The sequence below is a fragment of the Dipodomys ordii genome, unplaced genomic scaffold (genome assembly GCF_000151885.1).
Source record: "Dipodomys ordii isolate 6190 unplaced genomic scaffold, Dord_2.0 Scaffold13, whole genome shotgun sequence".
Lineage (NCBI taxonomy): Eukaryota > Metazoa > Chordata > Mammalia > Rodentia > Heteromyidae > Dipodomys > Dipodomys ordii.
Genome location: NW_012267229.1, coordinates 6,170,542 through 6,193,219, shown reverse-complemented (window position 1 = coordinate 6,193,219; position 22,678 = coordinate 6,170,542). Strand labels below are relative to the sequence as shown.

The 22,678-nt window shown below is 40.5% G+C and overlaps 1 protein-coding gene across 1 annotated transcript in view; it reads right to left on the bottom strand.

The window, feature by feature from the left end:
• The window catches only part of Pak7 (p21 protein (Cdc42/Rac)-activated kinase 7), a 64,185-nt gene extending 44,112 nt beyond the window's left edge, over positions 1-20,073 (bottom strand). Inside the window, exon 1 of the mRNA XM_013010791.1 lies at positions 19,866-20,073. Coding sequence (XP_012866245.1) covers positions 19,866-20,069 — 204 coding nt within the window. The 5' untranslated portion in view covers positions 20,070-20,073. The remainder of the gene's footprint in view (positions 1-19,865) is intronic.
• Positions 20,074-22,678: the final 2,605 nt, after the last annotated feature.

Sequence of the window (22,678 nt, the reverse complement as noted above, 5' to 3'; positions counted from 1 at the left end):
ATTCCTCAGCACCACATAAGCAAAAAGAAAAAAAGCCAGAAGTGGCGCTGTGGCTCAAGTGGTAGAGCGCTAGCCTTGAGCTGAAGAGCTGAGGGACAGTGTTCAGGCCCACAACCAGACCCCCCCCCAAGAAAAAGAATTAGAAACTGGAGGATTTTGTTATTTTGTTATTGCCTTTTTGTTTTCTCCTTTGTCACTGTTTTTGTTTTCTGTACCTTTTGTCTTGTACATGTTTATCTGTTTGGGGGATGGAAAGTGGGAAGCACAGAAGTTGTGGAACAGGAGTGAACAAATGCAACAGGGACTAGACACTATGTTGAAAATGAGCTATATTACTTGTGTGGAGTGGCGGCCAGGAGGGAAAACCTGGGAGAAAGGGGGAAGGGGTGACACTGTTCGAAAAGAAATGTCCTCGTTACCGGACTTATGTAACCATCACCCCTCTCTATCTCACCTTTACAGTAACCATTTTTTAAAAAGAGAGATGCTGAACTTCTAATATGCTGCTGATATACAGGGCATACCCCATGTTACAAGGTTCTGCAGAGCAGATTAAATTTATTTGACTTAGGGTTTACATATTCCCAAGAAAATGACATCACTACCGTGACAAAAGAGAATACTGGACTATGAATTTGGCAATTTGGATTTAGTACAAGTTCCATCCTTGGTAACTGTTAAAAAATGTTTGTCACGTCACTTTATCTTACTGGGGCTACCCTTGTCTGTACCAAGAAGCTTTGCCTTGCTCCCTTCCAAACCCCAATATTCTGTCGCTTTGAAGATTCTCCCAAGTCTCAGCTGTTCCAAGTACTTACAACTCCAACGAAGTGCTAAATCTGCACTATAGCTGGCTTGGTTGAAACTAGTCTGATAGATGCTCTTGGGAGGGAAAACTGGTATGGAGTGATACCAAAAATGGTCCCACTTTGCCTCTCCAGGCTGTTTTCAAGTCCTTTGCAACGTGACTCAGCAGCTCCTCCTATCTAACTGTGGAGTCTGTTTCCCTCTCCTTGACTTTGAGTTCAAGCAGATGACATGCTCTGGCCGGTAGAACAGTAAACATGATGTCATGGCCAAGTCATGCTAACGGCTGTGCCACTTTGAAACCTCTCAGACTGCCATGAGAACAAGTCTGGACTAGTGAAAAATGAAAGAGATGTGGGCAGAGTCAAGGCATCCAAGCTGAGGCCATCCTAGACCAATCAGCCGTGGAGCTGACTCAGCAGCTGACAGAGTGAGTCCAAAGGAGACCAGAACTGCCAGCTGAGCACAGGCCCAAGCGCCTACTTGCAGAATTGTGAGGAACAATCCATGGTGGTTAAAATTAGTATTGCAGTTGAATATACGTAACTTAAAACAGTGCCACTTTAACTGTTTTTAAGTATGCAATTCATAACATAAACAATGTTTTCAGAACTTTCTATCATCTCCAACAGAAACTCTACTCATTAACTCTGCTCTGAGCACCTGGTAAATTCTAATCTACTTTCTGCCTATGTAAGCTTTTATTCTTAGTTCATCACATAAGTGGAATCATAGAATACAGCACTGTTTTATGTCTGTATTATTTCATTTACCATATTTGTTAGGTCTGTTGATTTGCCTTAACTACACAAAATTTAGTCCTATATTAAAAAAAGACAGCATAATATTCCACATGTATATAAATGCCACATGTTATTACCCATGTATTTGTTGATGGACATTTGGATTGTTTTTATCCCTTCACTATCAAGAATACTGGTATGAACAAGGGTACATGAGAATTGTTTAAGTCTATGCAACATTCCTTTGAGTATGCACTGAGAGGTAGCATTTGCTGTAGCACTAACTAAGTGTATCTTTCAACTTTCATATAGCATCAGATATTCCCATCAGACCCCATGATGATTCTGATTTTTCTACATCCTTAAAACAATTGTTATTTTGCATTATTGCTTTATTAATCATAGCCGTCATAATGGCATAAAGTGGTATCTCCTTGTGATTTTGTCGTTGTTGCTATGTGGTGCTAAGGATCACACTTAGGGTCTGAGCTATATCCTCTGTCCTCTCATTATGGCTTTGATTTGTATATCCCCATTTCTTGTACTTGTTGTCCAGCTTTCTACCTTCTTTTTTTTAGTGTCTCTTTTTTTATTGTGAAAATGCCGTACAGAGGGGTTACAATTACATGGGCAAGGTAATGAGTACAGCAAAGGCTTTCTACCTTCTTTATAGAAATGCCTGTCCAAGTTATTTATTCATAATGGAATTGAGTTATTTGTTTTTGTTTTTCATGTAGTGGAGTCTAACAAATATGTTCTAGATAGTAATTCAATTTTTATATGAAATATATCTATGAAATTCATATATTTGAATATATATGAATCACACACACACACATGTATATGATTTGCAAACATTTCCTCCCATTTTGTGGCGTATTTTTTCACTATCTTGATAGGGCCTTTACAGTTCAGTTTATTAATTTAAATTGTTTTCCTGGCTATGATTTTGGTTTCATATCCCAGAAGTGATTGCCAAATTCAGTGTTGAGATGTGTCTCTTTCCTGTTTTTCTTCAAAGAGGTTCACAGTTTTAGCTGTTATTTCTAGGTATTTGGTCACTTCAAGTTAATTTTTATGTATAGTATAAGTTAAAAGAGTCCAACTTCATTCTTTTCATGTGGATATCAAGTTTCCTCAGTATCAGTTGTTGGAAAGAGTATTCTTTCCCAATGAATAATCTTGGATTTACTTTTGGAAAATTATGTTCAATTGGACTTTCATTTGCCCTTATGCCAGTACAATGCAACATTTTTTAAACTGTAGTTTTATGAAAGCTGTGAAAAAGGGAAGCTATGTCAGTTCTGCTACTTTGTTCTCTGTCTCTGTCTCTCTCTTCCTCTTCAAGAGCACTTTGGTTCTTGGAGGGGATCATTGAGATTCCATAAGACATTTAGGATTTCTTTACTTTTTATTTTTTCTGTGGTGGTGGGAATTTAATTAGGAACTTCATGCATAACAGGTAGGCACTCTGTCATTGCGCTATACTCTGATTTGAGCTGTTTTTCTATTTCTGCAATAAAGGGAAAAATTCATGTTCCCACAGGAATTACATTTAACCTGTAGTACCATCCTTCCAACAACATAGAGTCTGTTCTATAGAAACAAGATGCTTGCTATATGTTTATGTATTCCTTTTCTTTCAGTGTAGCTTTGAGTGACTTTTAAGGTCTTTAGTTTCAGACTGCTCTGGTACATGAATTATTTGCACAAATAAATGATCCATTATTGATATTAAACCAGGCTATAAATTCTAAGCCAATGTCTCCACTCAGTAGAAAGCAGAAAGACAGGAAAGAAGTTTCTTTGTTCAGGAAACTGCTTCTCGGCCACCCTCTTGTTTCCCTGGAAGGTCTTGCTCTAGAACAAGCACTCTGTTCTTTCTTTCTTCCTTCTTGTATAGTCACTCGTCTGTGTACGAAAGGGAATGGGCTGATTGGATGGGGCAGAAAGGGGAAAAGTTGAGGAACATGCATGGCTCAAGGGACGTCTTCCTTTTTCTGGAGAGCTTTACTGTTCTTATAGACCATGTATTCTACCGTCATGTAGAAAAGACCCAAAACTTTCCCTCTATAGGCAAAAAGCCCCATTCAGACCCAATGCAGGCAGGTGAAGAGTGAATAGAAGTGTTTCTCACTCTCTGACAGAGCCAATACCAACTTGCAGAGCTATATCATACTGAACTGGGAAAAGTCAGTTAGAAGTGGGTGCTGTTATGTAGCCTCATTAAGAAAAGGGAATTCACCACAATAAAGCCAATATCGAGTCTACCTTTCCCACAGTCTAGATACAAGAGTCTGCAAGGACAGCCCACGAACATTGCCATAATAACCAATGGCATGAGCAGAACAATCCGAACTAGTCCCAGAAGGGAGAGGAGACCAAGAAGGACTGTCATGAATTCACAACTTGCAGGGAGCAAGCAAGGTCCTGCTGACTGGATGGAGGAGAATAAGTGAGGACATTAAAAGGTTCAAAACAAAAGAGTTTCCTAATTATTCATCACCAGATCGCTAGAATGGTGACACATATGTCTTGTTTTGGTTCTACACAACAGCCCCAGGAAGCATGTATTATTATTATTGTCTCCTTTTAAAAGTGAGGAAAGAGAAGTTACAATAACTGCCCAAGATTCCACATCTTTTTTAGTGGTAAGGCAGGCTGAAATGAATATCACTTCGAATCTTTATTCTCTCCCATTAATGATCATGTTCCTTGCAGGTGACTTCGTGATACGTATAGATATGTAGGGATATGAGACATGCAGAGTACAGATCTCAAATCCATCCACTATGAAGTTGGCCACATGTATTGCTTTGGGCATTGGAATGCTCATAAGCTGATGGAAGCTGAGGCTGCCATGTGCATTGCGAGTTTCCCTGAGTTCTTATGATCTACCCTCAGAAGAGCCTGTCCTGCTAGCTGCTGATCCATGAAGAATGGCGAGAGCCATCCAGAATAGACCTGAAACCAATGTCAAGCCTGCAACCAGCCCCAGATGGTCTAAAGCTTAAGTAGAATAACCCTAGCAACTGTCTGTCCCTACGCATGGAAAAGAAAGGTTTACTATTATACGCCATTAAGATTGCTATGTGGTATTTCTATGGCCACAGTTGGTTCAGTTCTGAGTGTGGTGCCCTGTCTCCTAACTTCCCTAATGCACAATCTAGGGAATAATCACACCTGTGGTTACACCTGTTGTATTCTGGTTGTGAGGAGTTCCTGAGTGCCTGAGAAATTTCCAGCATAGATGCTCACCCGCCATGCACTTGTTTTTATGAATAAACCTCAAGTTGATTTCTCAGTTAGTTTTGGAAACACAAAAGCTTTTTCTTTTCTGTGTATTCTACTGTTATTATTTTGCATTGCATGGCTTTACCATGATAAATTGGAAGCTAGTAAAAAAAAAAAAACTTGGTTTGCATGTAATATTGGACAGAGCTGTGATCTGGAGTTCTTCCAAATTAGTCAAATCTGAGCAAAGCATCTAAACAAAATGTAAGAAGTAGAAAGAGCCCTCTTTATACATTGAAGTTTGTTTTCCATTTGAAAAAAGAGTAATTTGGAATAGGTTCAAGGAATTCCCTACCTTGTTTAAATATACATGAAATGAGGCCTTCTTGGGCAAAAATATGCATTTATTTGATAAATTTGTTAACTAGGAGGCAACAAAACAAAAACAGAAAAGCAAACAAACAAAAGTAACATATAATCACTCATATGTTTTTCACTCCTATTCTGCTAAGTCACAGATGGTTGAGACAGGGGTGGCTTTCATGGAAAATCCAAGGTGATTTATTTAGTCTCATTTTTGTATTGGCCCTGAACCCAGGAAACTGCAAGGGGACATTTTCAACACAGAAGCATCACACAGCACAGCAAATTGGTAGGTAGGGTAGCTGGGAAGAGAAAGACTATAGATTCTTGTAGAGAAGAAAGTGGCCAACTCTCCTCTATCTACCTGTTCAGTGTTACCATGGCTTTCTAGATAGATGGAGCTTTCATGAAATAATGCAAGTGTTAGCTGGTAGGATGGGGGCTGCCATTCATTTTCGGGATGGCTATTGATTCTTCCTCCGCTTTCTCTTTTCTACTCCTCTGACTTCTTTCTACTTATTACCTGCAGGTGAATTCAAGTTCTGCTCTACTTAAATCAGAGAAACAGCATTTACTAGCAGCTGAAGGATTCTACCTTGTTATAGCTGATCTCCAACTCACAAATAGCTTAGGCTTTATTAGAAAATTCAGGACCGTTCCTTCACAGTGTTCTTCTTGGCCAACTAATGGCTCCCGTGTGTGTTCACTGTGTCAATTATCCACTGTCTCTGCACGGATTTATATTCCTTGTTTTCTACATTTACTGATAACTTTATGGTTGTTACAACAAATGAAACAGTGTTCAAAGTGTCTTCTCTTATATATAATCCATAGTAAGTAATATCCGCACTGCTAGTATTAGAAACAAATACATTACCATCTGGGAGGTGCCACTAGCTTTACATATTCTACTTTTTTTTTGTCAGTCATGGGGCTTGAGCTCGGGGCCTGGGCGCTATCCCTAAGTGTTTTTACTCAAGACTAGCATTCTGCCACTTTGAGCCACAGCTCCACTTCTAGTGTTTTTTTTTTTTTGAGTGGTTAATTAGAGATAAGAGTGTCACAGTAACTTTTCTGCCCGTGTTGTCTTTGAACTGCGATCCTTGAGTAGCTAGGATTACAAGTGTGAGCCACCTAGTTTTTAATATATATTTTCAAAAGCAATCTATTCAACTAACTATGAAGACCGAAAGCATGGTTATCACCTAAAGTTAAAAACCTGAGATATGATGAAAGTTAAATGAGTCAATGTCACAAAGCTAGTTCAAGTAGAGGAATCAGGTTTTGAAATCAAATTCCTCTAGACCTAAATCTTTTACTCTTAAATGGTATAAATCCAACCCCTGTGATGGATCCATGTTTTGTGAATTCCACGGAGCTATCGACTACACCCCTTTGTCACCCACACAACAAACACTCTTCAGACACTCCCTTCAGACACTCCCTTGGGGGATGAGAGGAAACTGCCCTTGGTAGTGTTCTTCTGAAGTGCCACTGGAATGCTCAAAACGGGGCATTTTGTGGCACAGAGAAAGACCTGGGGCTTGTACAACAGCTCTTTGGGTTTTTTTAAATTTGTTTTTTGTTTTTGTTTTTCTAGAATTCTATCCTATTCTGAAGCATGATGTATTCCCTACATACAGAGACATAGGGGGAATAGTTGTCCCAATTTGAGCTTTTCTGAAAACAGTACAACTTTAGCATAGCTTGTTGAATTGGAAGGAAATTCCAGGAAGCCACATGAGAGACAGACGAGACCACAGTGTCAATGGGACAATTCCATCATGGATGTCCTGATGAGCACATGGATAGATGGGCAAAGGAGTTCTCTTGGGTGTCTTTCATAACAACAGAGCCCCATGACCTACACTGTACCTGAAAATAAGACCACATTGAACTTAGCATTTCAGCATACGAATTTTTCCCTGTGGAGTGACATACAAACATCCAGTCTATAAGAGACAGGAAATAGACACTATGATGTTCAAAGGCAATGGATCATCTGGTTGACAACCTAATCTCAACAGTTTCAGAGCAAGAGGCTCTTTATAGGGTGCTTACAGTTTGAGATGATTTGAAATAATAAAAATGAAAAGTAGTTTCCACAAATGCTTCAATAAGAGGATTTCTGATCTCAGAGGACAGCAAATCCATCTAAGAACCCACGGTAGAAATGCTCTTTACTGAACAGGATTTAAGTTCACCAGAAACCTTTAGCTGTCTCCATGTGGGATAAGGTGATCAGAAGAAACGTCTGGTGTTTGATTTTCAGTCTCATTTCGAAATCAGGTAACACAGATTTTTAATATTAAATACCTTTCTGGTACAATTTAGGAGTGTACTTGTTGAAAAAGCAATATGTGTGTAACATGCACAAATTCTCAGACTAGAAGAAAGATAATGGGGGGGGTGTCTAAAGTGAACTAATTAATAGGAAGCTACCAAAACACAATTGAAGTCTTTGGGTTAAATTTGCATTGCCGGACAGCTCACTTCTATTATCAGTGGCAGCTTGGGGCTGACAATCCTATATTCCTAATAGGTTAAACTGTTAGGATGCAGTTCAATTATCCAGTGCCACAAGTAATGGAAATAAGAATGAAGAGAGAGAAAGAATGATTGTTATAGAGAACATTTGATGTGATGAAGAATAAGCAAAGCTCCTCCAGATTTGGTGAATGAATGATGCCTCTTCACCATGCCTATATTGAGGAAAAAATAGATTTGATCCCTGGTAGAAGGACCCAGGATGAGAGATGGGTTTGACTTGTCAGCCAAACATCAGGGGTTTTTGTGACAGAATATTGACAATCATATGCTTTTGTAGTGGGAGAGGATTATCCTCTAGATGGTCTCCCCCATTAATGTGGTCTCTCCATTTCTTTGCATTCATACATGTAAGCCAGTGGCTCTACTTTGAAAACATTCTCCTTGGCCTTTGGGTTGAGTCTGAGACATCAAATGAGTCAATGGAGATGATCCATGCCCCTCTCCCAAACTCCCTACTGGTGCAGCATTAATCAGTTTCTTCACGGTTGCATATAGGTCCAGACTGAGGGCAAAGGAAGCGTACATGCAAACTATTACTTTCCTTCCTCAGGATCTGTAGTAATGATGAGGAGAATGAGCCCTTGAGTAGGGTGGTCCTGAGCTCTGATGCCTACCCTCAGCTGCCTACATTAAAAGCCATCAAGGCTTCCTATATACTCTCCTGAGCAAAACAAAACATGAAAAAAATGACCTGTTTGGGGGCTAGGAATGTGGCTTAGTGGTAGAGTGCTTGCCTACCATGCATGAATCTCTGGGTTCGATCCCTTAATACGACATAAACAGAAAAAGCTAGAAGTGGGGTTGTGGCTCAAATGGTAGAGTGCTAGCCTTGAGCAAAAGAAACTCACAGTGTCCAGGCCCTGAATTCAAGGCCCAGAACTGGCACAAAAACAAAAACAAAACAGTTTTGTCAAATGATCCATTTGGGGTCCTAAAAAAACTCATATATTAGTTGATGGTGTTTCAAATCAGATAGTACATCTCCTTTAAAACTCAAATGGATCTTCAAAAGGAGTTGCAAATCAAGTAGAAAGAAGACCCGTGGATAATAATAACAGCAAAATGGATAGCAAATAACAGCTAAAAGACCCAAATATCAAATAGAAATAGTCATTGCATTTTGAGATAACCCTTGTCATGGGTGGTAAGTTGTATTTTGTTTTGTTTTCAATTAGACATAACTTTTAAGAATGACGCACACTGATTTCCAAAACTCATGTCTGACCCCTAGTGTTAACAGAGATGAAAAACAACCTCAAGGGCTGTAAGGGGGTTTTGCTTGATGTGGCAGAGTGAACGTCACATTGATATTCACAAAGCTGAATGCATACAGCGCAATGAAACTCAGGATGAATTGTCACCAAAGACTTGGAAGAATTAGCTTGTATCCTCTGCTATTCTGCCAGGAACTAAAGCTTGCATGTGGCTGTTCGCCACTGTTGTGTGCCTTCCGTTATCCCTTCTGGCTATGGGGTGTAGTTGTAGCTCCATTCCCTGGTTAAAAAGAGATCTTTACGTGGTATTGCATACTTGCATCTTAATTATTTAAAATTATCCATTGAAAATGTTTAGTTGAATAGCATGCAAGAGATGTACTTTATATTTGAATGATAAAAGGAGATAGCTGGGCACTGGTGGCTCACATCTGTAATCCTAGCTAGTCAGAAAGCTGAGATCTGAGGATTGTGGTTAAAAGCCAGCCTGTGAGAATGTGAGACTCCAATTAATCACTCAAAAACCGGAATTGGAGCAGTGGTTCAAATTGCTTATAGAGTACTAGCCTTGGGCAGAAGAGCTCAGGGACAGTACCTGGGCCCTGAGTTCAAGTCCCACCATCAAAACAAAAATAATAGAGGATATAATAGGTAGGAATAAGGTAGTGACATATTTGCAAGATCTCAAGGCATTTCTGTTCTGATCTTTGTAGAAAATTTTGATTATTTATTTAGATCCACCTAGATTTAACTCTTCTTGCTTATCCTTCTCTTTCCTGGAATTTGTGTGTTGTGTGTCTGTACATGTCACTCATGTTTACTGTTTGAATGTATTGTATGTGTTAAAACTCAAGCCCTAATGTGCTAAGAAGTGAGGCCTTTAGGATATATAAAAGTGAATTTATGAAAGGGTTGGCTAGGGATGAATGACCCTATTCCTTCTCTTTGTACCTTTATGAGAGGATCAGAATTCAAGGCACCATCTTGGAAGCAACTTGATCTTGTATTTTTTGTGTCTTGAACTGTATGCAATCCATTTAGATTGTTTCTATCATGTCTTAGTATTATGTTATAGCTGCAGGATTGGACAAAGACACTCATCCTCAAAGGATGCAGAGGTAGGGGCTGGGAAGGTGGCTTAGTGGTAGAGCGCTTGCCTTGCATGCTCGAGGCCCTGGGTTCGATTCCTCAGCACCACATAAGCAAAAAGAAAAAAGCCGGAAGTGGCGCTGTGGCTTAAGTGGTAGAGTGCTAGCCTTGAGCTGAAGAGCTGAGGGACAGTGCCCAAGGCCAGAGTTCAAGCCCCATGACCGGACCCAAAAAAAAAAAAAAAAAGGATGCAGAGGTAAGAGTCAACCAGACTTATAAATTTCTTTCATCTCCCCCGGGAGCACAGCATGGAACTGACGGCTCCTGCTGGTAGGGGAAGGAGTTTGGATTTTTGTCACTCCTCAAAAGTTATTCCTCTACCATGTCACAGCCCGACGCCTTACCCCAAAGCAGGATGGTCTCTAAGAATGATTTGTGCTCTGGATCTCTCCAGAGAGCAGCACGGCGCTGGGAATTTACCTGAAGTTGTCACACCACTCAGCCTCTTCCTTTTCCTGTCTGTTTCCCACAGGCCCTTGGAGCTCCTTCCTTCATAAGTCTGTTGTACATGATTGATTACCTGATCATCTCAGGGAGCCCATCCTGAAGCAATCCCATCCTGGTCTTTAAATGTTTTGAGCAGGAAGGAACAACATTATGTTGCCAACTCCCGTGGGCGCAGGGTAGTATGACCCAGTATGGAAAAGTGCCAGTGATGCCAGATAATGAACCTCTGACCCAGAATAAATGAGGTAAACATCCAAATGTAAGGTTCTCACTGAGGTCCACCTTCTTGGCTCCAGCTCCCCAACAATGTCCTGTACAAGTTCAGAATTCGTATTTTAGGCCTTGTGGGCCACATGGCTCCTGAGGAAATGACTCAGCTTGCCAGCAGAGCATGGAAACATGGAAAATATATAAATGCACGAGTCTAGTTATGTTCCAATAAAAGGTTATTTACAAAAGGCGAACTCACAAAATTAAATTTTAAGTCTAGCATATAGGAAGTTTTACTCTATTGTGAAAACAAGCAAGAAGATGGACAGAAAAAAAAAAACATGGAGTGCAGCATTTTTTGCTGCTTAATTTGAGAGAGAGACTCCTGGACTTTTCTGCCTGGGTTGACTTTGAATCATAATCCTCTGTATCTCAGATTCCTGAGCTGGATTATAGGATTGAGTCACTGGCACTGGGTCATCCATTTGCTTATTTTTTTTCTGTTTTCTTTTGTGTCAGTCCTGGGGCTTGAATTCAGGGGTTGGGTATTCTCCCTGAGCTTTCCTTTTGTTTAAGGCTAGCACTCTACCACTTGATCCACAGCTCTACTTCTTGCTTTTTGGTGGTTAATTGGAAATAAGAGTTAAAAGTCTACCTGAGTTGGCTTTGAACCATAATCTTCAGATTTCAGCTTTCTGAGTAGTTAGGACTACAGGGATGAGTCTCTGGCCTTCAGCTGTATATATTTTCAATGTACAAATATTTATGTGTAAAAATATTTGGGGGGTTTGTTACTGTTAGAAATTTAGAACAGAAAATCAATTTGACAAAACTTATAGCTGTTTCTTCAGTAAGTTAGTCTCTAGCCAAGATGACAGAGAACAAGAGTGAATGTATATTTGTGTCTGTATGTATGTGTATGGGGGGTCGTGTAGAAAGGTAAAAGGAGAGAGCAAGAGATGGGGGACAGAGAAGACAGAGAGAAAAATCAAATCACCAGTATCAGGAAGGACACAGTCTTTCAGGCTATTTGGGCTTCTGGTACTAGAACAGAGAGGCAGAACACTAAGAACATTATCAAAGTTCTCTCTGACTTAAGTCTTTCTGTTCTCTGTTGTGGTATGTCTAGAACCTTTATGCACACATCACTGAAGCACCTCATTAAGAGGCAGGTGCTGATGCAGCAGTTAAAAGTCTACCTGAGCAGGGTATAAGACTTTGCATCTAACAAGTTTCCCAGGGATTTTGACTTGCAATGTGGGAAGCAAGATCCTATGATTCAAGAAAGGCATGTCACCTTCCTTAGGGGCCTGGTAGCCTTGACAGTTCTGTGGGCAGTTACAACAGGGATAGAAATCTAGTGGTGTGTGGAGTGGTGGGTGGACTGTTGAATTCTTTGGCTGCAAGACTAGAAGGAGTTGGAAATTGCTATTTTCCCCCAGGAAAGTGTTTTATTTTATTCTTCTACTTTAGTTTTCCCGGAGTTATGTAAATGATTGCTAAAAGCTTGGCTGTGGCAAGCAGAGAGGCGTAAATGAGTCCAGGAAAGGTCAACTCACACATCAAGAGGGAGATCAGAATCAATGACTACAAGTGAGTTGATGGCTCACATGCATCTCAATGGATCACCCACCTCACTCATTAGAGCTCATTGACAAGTTAAAGTGTCAATGTGTCTGTATCTGATGTAGCAAGATGAAGTGCTGAAAGCACCGCCCATAGCTGGATCCTTTCGAGGTCGATTCCAGTGTCAGACTGTACACATTGCTCATGGCCACCAGGTGGCGCCATCGCATACTTTTAGACAAAGCCAGACTTCAGAACAAGTCAAAGCTGGCATGCGAAAGGAAACACAGGAAATCTCAAAGAAACAGCATTAAAACTCTAGGGTCCACCCGGAGAATCTGTATTTTAATTCATTCTAGATTATTTTTTCCTATAACAACGGTTCTAGGTGCTGGCACTAGAAACAATAAAGTTTTACCCTTAATTGAAGCATGAGAAAATTGAGGCTGAGTGATTGTTTTCTTAAAACTCAGTTTTCAAGGACCACATGAGAACCCAAGAATACAAACTTAATGTTTGTTTGTTTACTAAATTATGGGAAACAAAAAATGAACTATTTAAGCAATTTTACCCTGAAGCACCAAATATGTCTTTTTTTATATTGTTGTGGGGTTGTGGGGTTTGAACTCTGGCCCGGGGCGCTGTCCCTCAGCTTTTTAGCTCAAGGTGAGTGCTCTGTCACTGGAGCCTCAGCACCACTTCCCGCTTTCTGGTGGTTAATTGGAGATATGGTCTCCCAGACTTTCCTGCCTGGCTGGCTTTCAACCTTGATCCTCAGATCTCAGCCTCCTGAGTAGCTAGGATTACAGGGGTGAGCCAACAGCACCCAGCTTCAAATATATCTTTAACACCTAAATGATGCCATGAAATTGACGATCTGCCGTGTTAGAAAAGATTGCACCTATAAAAAGAAATTAAATAGCTATGTAAATAAGTTAAACAAATAGTAACAGAATGAAAAGTAAACTTAGTAGTTATACTGCATTACCAGTAGATGGCAGCATAGTCCAGGAAACATGATATGTGTACCTGCTCAAAAGGAAGGCAGTAATAAGTCAAACTTTAAACTGTGGATAATGTAGTATATGGTATGTAATTTGTGAATAATAGATTAATAACATTTGTCACATGGAGTCAATGTCTAATGTATAAAGTTTAACATCACTTTATTGATGAAAAAGTATCTGAAAAGTATCCAAATACTATCTGCCTGCTACATTGTAATCAAATTGAAAAACAACAATCTAGCTTCAGTATATTTTATGTTATCACTGAAGCATATACAGACACATATGATGAAGTATTATGGGCCTTTTACAATCAATCGTTAAATATTTATTGAGCATCTGTTTGGTGACAGGTAGAGCTTCTATCTGTGAACCACACAAGCCAATTAAAGAAAAGGCTAGTTGAATGAATATATTCATATCATATCATGTGATGCAGGACTGGTAGTTTAGAAAGGCGGTAAGGAAGGTAGAGAGAGGTTCTTCTTGGATTCTTTCTCTTTTAATTTTGGTAACACAGAGAATCAGAAGTAAAAATGAAAGTTTGGAAGAAATAAATACCACATAGTTGCATTTGATCTTAGGAACCTTGGATGTCATCCAGAATTTTGGAGCATGTAAGAGGTCTCAGAAGAAGGCGGGGGCTTTTCCACATCTCTCAGTGGGGACCAGGCAGTTTAGCTGTGTTAGATCGTTGGTCCCCACCTGTGGCCTCTGCTTTGCCTGTCTCTAATCATAGGACTCCTACCATCAGAGAAAGAAAAGAGTCAGTGTACTAGGTTGTGGTGGGAATCATAGTGTACAAAAAGTGAGTATGAAATAATGCACAGCAAGTTAAATCAAGTAGAAGAGTCACAATACTAAATGTCAATGCACCGAGTTCTTCCAGTTCTTCTAGTGAAGGATGCACTGAAGACATAAAGCTAAATAACTACATGATATTTATAAGCTAATGCTCACAAATACTATGCAAAGAAATATTTATCAGACTAAAAGATGAATGCAACCAAATAGAAATTAGGTTTGGAAATAGAAATGTCAGACAAAGGGGGCACTTGAAGTCAAAGAGAAAGGAAAATCTTACTAATACAAGAGTCCTTGCAACAGAAGAAAGTTGATAAAGGATGTGACTAAGCAATGTATGGAATGGATGGTCCAACAAAGCATGAAAAGACATTCAAAGGCACTGGCACTAGAAAGGGAGAAAAGAAATAAAAATCAAAATGAGAGCCTCTGTGGAGATGTATGTAAGCCCACTGCCTGTAAAAAATAAAGTTTTTTGCTATACAAGTAAATGAGGCCTAGGAGAGTTCTATCAGGAGATTTCACTTTGGTCCGTTCCTGCAGAAGTTTCAGCTTTGTCTGGTTATCAACCCAAATGGTAAATCCTAGCACACAGAGCTCGTTGAGTTAAAAAAAAAAAGTCAACCAAGTCAAGGATTCATTATCTCACAAGGGTATGATTTGCTGAATTATGTTGAAAAGTAACAGAATTGGAGGGCTTCAGAGGTAGACAGAAAAAGGATTTTCATGCAATGACTGGGATTGGGCAAGATCTTGAGGATAAGTGTGACAGAGCTCTTCTAACTTAATCTGTTCTCTTGGAGTGAAGGTTCATCCTTTCCCTTCACATCCTTATCTGATAGCATGATATTTATGATGCTAGTTCCTCACGATCTCCTTCCTTTCCCTTCTCTTCTTTTGCCTTCCCTTCCCACCATTTCCTTCTCTTCTCTCCCTCCCCCGACTCATTCCCTCCCCTTCATTTCCCTCCACCCCTTCCTTCTCCTCTTCCTCTTTCCTCCTCTCTCCTTCCCTTCTTTCCTTTTCTCCCCCCTCCCTTCTCTGTCACTCTCATTGGGAATTGAACCTCGAGCCTTGCAGAAGACAAGCCGCACTCTATCCACATACCCACCCACGAGCTGAGCTGTCTAACATGCAACTTTGGCTCTCGGGCCTGTGAGCTTAATGAAGCCTGCTTCAGCTCTACTTCTTCTCTGTCTTTGAAGTGGAGCCTCTCGGTATTTCCCACCCTGATCTCAAACTCCTGATCCCGAGTGAGTTCTGTCTCGGACTCCTAAGTAGCTGGGGTCACCCTGCTCGAACTCTGCCTTTAGATGGGTCTATGACCAGTGGCCAATCCCTGAGCCTGGGATCACCAATCTGTAAAACAGGCTGATCCTGCCCCTCCCCCTCCCCGCACTCAGGGTAAGGTGCATAAGAGGTGACACGTATTCAGCCGTTTCACTACTGTGAGCTCTGGTCTCCAGTGTATCCCTCCATCTGTGTATTGGAAGTGTAATCTCCACTGCAGCGGTGTGGAGAGATAGGGGCTCCGGGGAGTTCTACAATGCTGCAGTCACAGGAGTGGGTGAGAGGCTGTGGGAGTGGAATCCTGGGGGGGAAAGGCGAGAAGCTTGGCCGACTTCCCTTCCTCCCTTTCCACTTTGGCACACAGTGTTGTCTTTCCACCCGGCATCGTGGGATGGCGCAGCACAAAAAGGATTTCATCAGAAGTGAGCTCATGGACCCTGGATTTCTCTAAAACTGTTATGAATTAACCTCTGGTCTTTATAAGTTACCCAGCCTCGTGCACTGGGTTATAGCAGCCACAGACTGAGTCATATATTTAGAGGCAGTCTGTCACCGAAGTTAAACAAGGATTATTAATATTGCTTCCACTCCCATTGTTCACCAACCACCTCAGTCTGCTCACTCCTCTGTGATCACCATCTCCACAGCCTCTACCACAAGTTCTACCATGGTGACCCAAACCACACCTCCCACTACCTTAAAGGACCTCTACCACCAACAATTTTTATTGGCATGGATCATTTTTTATTTTGAAGTTCTTTCTCTTTCTTTCTTCTCTTCTCTCCTTCCTTCCTCCCCCCCTCTCTCTCTTACTCCCTCCCCCTTCCCCTCTCCCTCCCCCTCCCCCTCGCTCTCTCTCTCTGTCTTTTTTCCTCTCCTGTTGGACGTTTTCTGTTATCAAGCTGACCAAGTGGGTGGACTTAGTTTAAAGCTGGAGAAATAATAACACAACAAAGCAAATTGCAACCGGGGCTGTTGTGTCTAACACCATCACTCCCATTGCGGGCAGCACCAACATTTTCCTGAACAGAGCCTACCCCACTGGCATAGGAGATGGCGAGGAGCCCCGGCTTGGGGTGTACAGTGATCACAGGAACTTCACAGTTGGTTTTAGTTGTCATCCTTTCTTCCCCTCTGTTCTCCCAGGTCAAATTTCTCTTTGTTGTTGCTAATTTGCCAAGTCTTGTCAATTCTTTGGCTTTCATTTATTAATTCTAAAGTTTGAAGCATCAAGGTTGAGTTAGAAATATGTTTCTATTTTACACTCTTAACTCATTAAAAAAAAAGCCTTGACAAAACCATGAAGATCAGAGGATTTCAAAGGAAAATTCAACACATTTCAAAGCTGTGGATGCTTCTAGCAAATTAGGCTAAGCATGCTCTGAAACGGTGCAGTAAGGTGTACACTGGCCAGACAACTATGTATTTGAACATTCCACCTTTGCATATACAAATAAAACCTCCTTCCACTTTGAAGACAATGAATTTACCAATCAAAGGCAAAGTAGCAGGAATCAAATCTTCAACCAGAGAAGAGCTTTAAAATCATGGCAAATCTACAGAATCCTCATATGACCACACTCTAATGAGGATGATGTAAGGAGATAGGTTTATGTTTCATAAACCAAATGCCAACGTACCCCAGGGGACTGCCACTAAGCCACAAGGGCATGGAAGATAACCTCATAGGTAATTGATACATTGCTATCTCAAGTAATTAAATGTATATGCTTTTGCAGGTACCAGAGTTTGAATTCAGGACCTTGCACTTGCTTTCCCTGGTGCTCTGCCAGCTGAGCCACACCTCAAGTCCTGCTTCTTGCTGGTTATTTTGAAGTTGGAGTCTCATAGACTTTTCTGCCCAGGCTGACTTCAATCTGGCATCTTCTAAATCTCAGCTAAGATTACAGCTCCAATTTCTATAAGATGCCCAAGTGAGAGACAGAAACAACTCTTTCAGTTTGCAGGCATGTGTGGGAGACACAGAGGGCTACAAAGTTTCTTCCTCTTTGATTTAGGATTATTTTAATTAGGTCACTACTGCCAGGAGGGAAGCAGAGCTGAGACAAATAAAGCATTTCTGAGAACACCCTTTTACTTTATGTAGAATTTTCTAGTTATCCAAATATAATGACTCTCCTCAGGTGGCAAGTTCAAGAGTTAGGAGTTCGGAGCAGGCTATCTGTGTGGTCTGAATGGATGCTTGTGATCTGGGGCTTCACCATTTGATCTCAAATATAGTTTGCTCAAGGAGGAGTGAAGCCATTGTGGACAGGGAATGAACAGCGTGCGTGTGAAGCCGAATGCTTTCATTGACATTTTCTGTTGAAAGAATCTGATTCAATGGTGGCAACGGCGGCGTGAACTACATGCCTAATGAAACAGCCCGTCAAAGGAAGGTCCTGGGTACTCAATGAGTAGAAAATAAAGTCACATGGATGTCCCCGGAGGCAATCACAGTTAAGGTGTTTGGAAGGATGTCCTCCTTTGGTCTCACTGTGTGGAATGTCTAGACATTCCAAGTATATATTTTTTGTCTTTTATCATCAAGTATATTTAGTTGTAGATTTATGGGCACATTTTGGTCACTACAAAGGAAGGAAGTCATACAACCTATGTCTCTTTGGGTCTGACTTACTTTGCTTAATATAATTTTTTTCCCAAGTTTTTCCATTTCCTCATGAATGGTACAATATAGAAGCATAGGATAGAAGCATAGGAGAAGATCGCAAAGGCTCAATAATTATGTTCACATGATCATATAAAATGATATTTATCAAAATGAAATTCAAGAAATGGAAGCAAGAAGTTTTTCATTTTTCACTTTTTCTTCCTGTTGTTGCCATTTTTGCTCTCTGTGCCTTTTGTCTTGTATGTAAATTTCTCTGTTTGGAAGAAGGTAATGGGGGGCAGCACAGAAGTGATAGGAAAAGGCGTGAACAAATGCAGCAGTGATACTCACTAAACACTATGCTGAAAATGAACTATAAAACTTGTGAATGGGGACTGGAGGGAAAAATTGGGAGAAAGCAAGAGAAGGGGTAATGCTGTTCAAAAAGAAATGTACTCATTAGCTGACTTATGTAACTGAAACCCTTCTATACACCTATACAATAACAAAAAAATCTTTCAAAAAGATAAATAATATAAGGATATCCTCATAAAATCCTCAACTGAGTGAGAATTCATGGGCTAAATCTAAACCATTCAAATGCCAGAATCAAAGGCCTGTCTTGTCTTACAATCCTGACATTAACTTTTTTTGTGGATTTGGGAAAACTCCTAATGTCTGTGTAAGAACCAGTTGTATCAACAGTTACATAAAAAAGCCAGAACCAGGCAAAAAGAAAACATTCATTTTTTTTCTGATTTAGCATCATTAATTCATGTGAAACTTTTTCATGTATAAACACATCCTTATCATCAGAATCAGGGTGTTGTAATAATTCCTGGCATTAGATGGATTTGGGGTTTAAATTCTAGGATTTTCTAGTTGGTTAGATGTGGAGACTTCAACAAGTTATTCAGTCCTGCTAAGCTTAATTTCCTGACCTAAAAGACAGAGTTAATACCACTCAGTTGAAAAAAGATGGTTCAAGGGTTAAAGAAGATAGTGTGTCAGCTAGTTGTCCGATAATGCTACTTAGCAAACAGCTCCACACTTAACATCATACAGTGAAGAGGAGAATGAAGAGTCTCTGCTTCAGGATCCAAGGATGCAGGCATTCTAGGATGGTGTGTTCCAAGCACCCCTTTCTCTTCTCAAATCACTATGGTATGTTCTTAAGGCTATAATAAAAGCCCAAGGGGAAATCCTTGTTGTCCATGACATACCTTTTTTACAACATCTCAGTGGCCATTTAAGTCACATGGCCAAACCCAAATTCAAGGGCTCCCTGAATATTCAGCCTTTTGTGAGGCTGTGACAAGAGGAATAAGGGTTCGAGTGTAGCTGGGCATGATGGCGCATTCATATAATCATAGTTGGGGGAGGGTGAGGCAAGAGAGTCAAAAGTTTCAGGCCAGCAGGGCACCGGTGGCTCATGTCTGTAATCCCAGCTACTCAGGAGGCTGAGATCTGAGCATCCTGGTTCAAAGCCAGCCTGGGCAATAAAGTCCATGAGACTCTTATCTCCAATAAACCACTCAGAAAACTGGAAGTGGTACTGTAGCTCAAGTGGTAGAGTGCTAGCCTTGAGCTAAGGAGTTGAGCAACAGCGCCCAGGCCAGAGTTCAAGCCTCATGACAAAAAAAAAAGTTCCATGCCAGCCTAGGGTACACCAACAGACCTTGGAACCTTAGTCTTCTTTGGATCTGCTATAGAACACAATGCTGCAGCATATTATAATGGTGACTAATATGTGGATGTTTGAATAAAGCATGTGGTTTGGGTGTTTGATAGCTTGTTCATAAAGACAGCCCAATGCATTCATTAAGAGCATGTTTTTTGAGCCACACCAACACCAGAGTCTTTACTATACCTTCATGGGTGCCAGCTGTATAGGAGTGATGCATGAAGGGTCCACCATCGGCTTCGGCCTGTTGGCAGTATCTGCTAATAGGCTGTGCCATTGTTGCGGAAGGCCAGTAAACTTCTGCTCTTGCGGATCAAACCCAGTATGAACCCTGTGCTCAAAGTTGGATGGGCCGGATATTTCAATCTTTTTCTTTTTCTTCCCGAACATGGTGCAAAAATCCTGTGAAATACAGATGGAAAATGAAGGTAGCGGTTTATATTTTGACAGCAGAAAACCATACAAGGGTTAATATTAATTTGGACGCTGTTACTATTGATATATGGTCCCCAGGAGCTTGAACTTAGGGCTTCATATTTTCTGAACTGGCTTCTTTGCTGAAGGCTGATGCTTTACCATCTGAGCCACACCTCCACTTCCAACTTTTGGCTGGTGAGTTGGAGATAAACATTTCATGCTGTCTTCTGCCCCAGGTTAGATTCAAGCAGAGATCCTTAATTCTCAATCTTTTGAGTAGCTAGGATTACAAGCCTGAGCCATCAGTGCCCAGCTGACACATGCATAATTAACATCTTGTCAGTCCTACTTTTAGATACCAGCTATAAAAGATAAAGGAAGTGGATTAAATAATTCTATTCCTAGTGTTTTGTTTTTGTTTGTTAATTCTTACCCTCAGCGTTCCAAGTGAACTTTATAGTTCCTTGCCTCTTTGACTTTAGACTTGGTATTGTGACCTGTTTTGACCAAAGATAACAGAAGGCTAGTTTGGGGTGCAGGTTTTGGCTGCATTGTATATTTCCACCTTCCCCCTTATGCTCCCATTATTTGCCATGAAGACCTCTCACCATGATGCTTGGATTTTGAAAAGGAGCTATAGAAAGCAGACATACACCCAGTATGTCTGGAGATGAGACCAGGTAAACTTAGGAGGATCGTCACTAAGCCACAGTTGCATCAAAAGTGAATTATTAGTGTGTGTAATAAAGCCACTGAGATTCCGGGCTCGTTTGTTAGGTGGCATTATTAAAGCATAAGCTGACTAGCAAACTTAAAGTTGGACATGAACTAGAAAACATTCATATGACAAAATAAAAACTATATATAAAAACTATATATTCTGTTGCTGCTGGTGGTGGATCTTCAATTCTGGAAGACCAAAGACAAATGCCAGCCATATTGTAAATGGTGGCCATGCTGCATGCCCAGGCTCCCCAGTTTCACAGACTCACCATCATTACTATCATCATTATCATTATCACCATCATCATCATCACAGCAAAACAGTATCAAAGACTCTGCACAGATAGACTCAGTACACTGTTTACCAGCTCCTATTCTGTCCATCAGCAGCCTGTTCAATAATGGGGATTATACTTCCAATAGACAAAAGTGGGCAAATAAGGATACGTGGGATAGTGCATGCATCCATGACTCAGGTCATATAAATGTGCTAAACCAGCTGAATCCCAGTCCTTGGGAAATGCCAGCCCCAAACTTTCTGTAAATTAGGGGAAGGGAGTCTGACTAAATCCATTCACCCTTCATATGTACATAAAAGTAAGTTCATAATAACTTTTACCACATGAAATTATTATTAGAGATTTAAACAAGTACACATTTATCAAACATCGAGAAAAGCATCTGCAAAAGAAGTGTGGCATGTATTAATGCTATCTCTTCATCATTGCCTGTGGAGAAGGTAACCCCAGGAGATAAGGCCAAAAGGAAGACACACTTTAAAAAAATGTTGCTTTACATTAGTTATACAGGGGTGAGTTCACTGCTACCTTCCCACACAGGTTTATAATATATTCCAATTCATCTCATCCCCTGTTATTTTCCCTTCCCTCCTTTTCTTTTCTTCCTAAAACAATTTCAACAGGTTTTATTATTTTGTTTTTACAGTTGCAAGCAATCTATGTCAACTGGATTCAACTTCTTTCATTCTTTTGGTCAGCCCCAAACCCTTCCCCAACTCACCAGAACTCAACAGAGGCTATTTCTCTTTCCTTGCCCTTCTGTACCTTTATTAATCAGAAGCTTTTGTGGGGGGGGGTTCTTTAAGTTGTTTTCATCTGTGTTTGAAACATATTGTAAAATTATTGACTTTCTTTTCCCTTTCCCCTTTCCCTTCTTCTCAGAAATCCCCTGGTTAGATTCATGTTTTGTATTTATCCATATATATGATTATGTATATATACATATATTCATATGTATGTGTCCACTGATTAGATTCACTCTACCACTGGGCCACCTTCCCAGCCCTTGTTGTTGTTTTTCATACAGGGTCTTCCTACTGTATTCCTATTTCCTCAAGCTTCTATTCCATTCTGTCTTTATAGATATTTTCTTAGCAATGATGATGCCATTTATAGTCTTAACTCACAAACTCCATCAAAACCCATCTATTCATCCTGGTTCTTACTTCAGATTAATTTGGAAAACTGATCAAAGATGACAAAGGGTTCAAAATACTTTGACCTATTTCCTCTCTTGGAAAACAAGATTTTAGAAATTCATTAGCTACTTTATTACATACATAAGTTAGTGGATGTAGGTCAGATGATCTTAAAGCTTGGATATGCTGGTCTGAGTGTGAAGAGGTAATGGAACCTCTATGTGAGGTAGATCAAGCTCAGGAGACCTGAAGTGGTCATACCCTTGTTAGTCTCCTCCCACACCAACCCTGGGCAAGGAAATATAATGCTATGGCAAACTGCACAAAAGAAAAGAGAACATAATCCTGAAATGTGTTTGCAGCTTGGGTTTTTATCTCTTGCTGTTCTGGAAACAGCACAAGGACATGGCTAACTACCAAC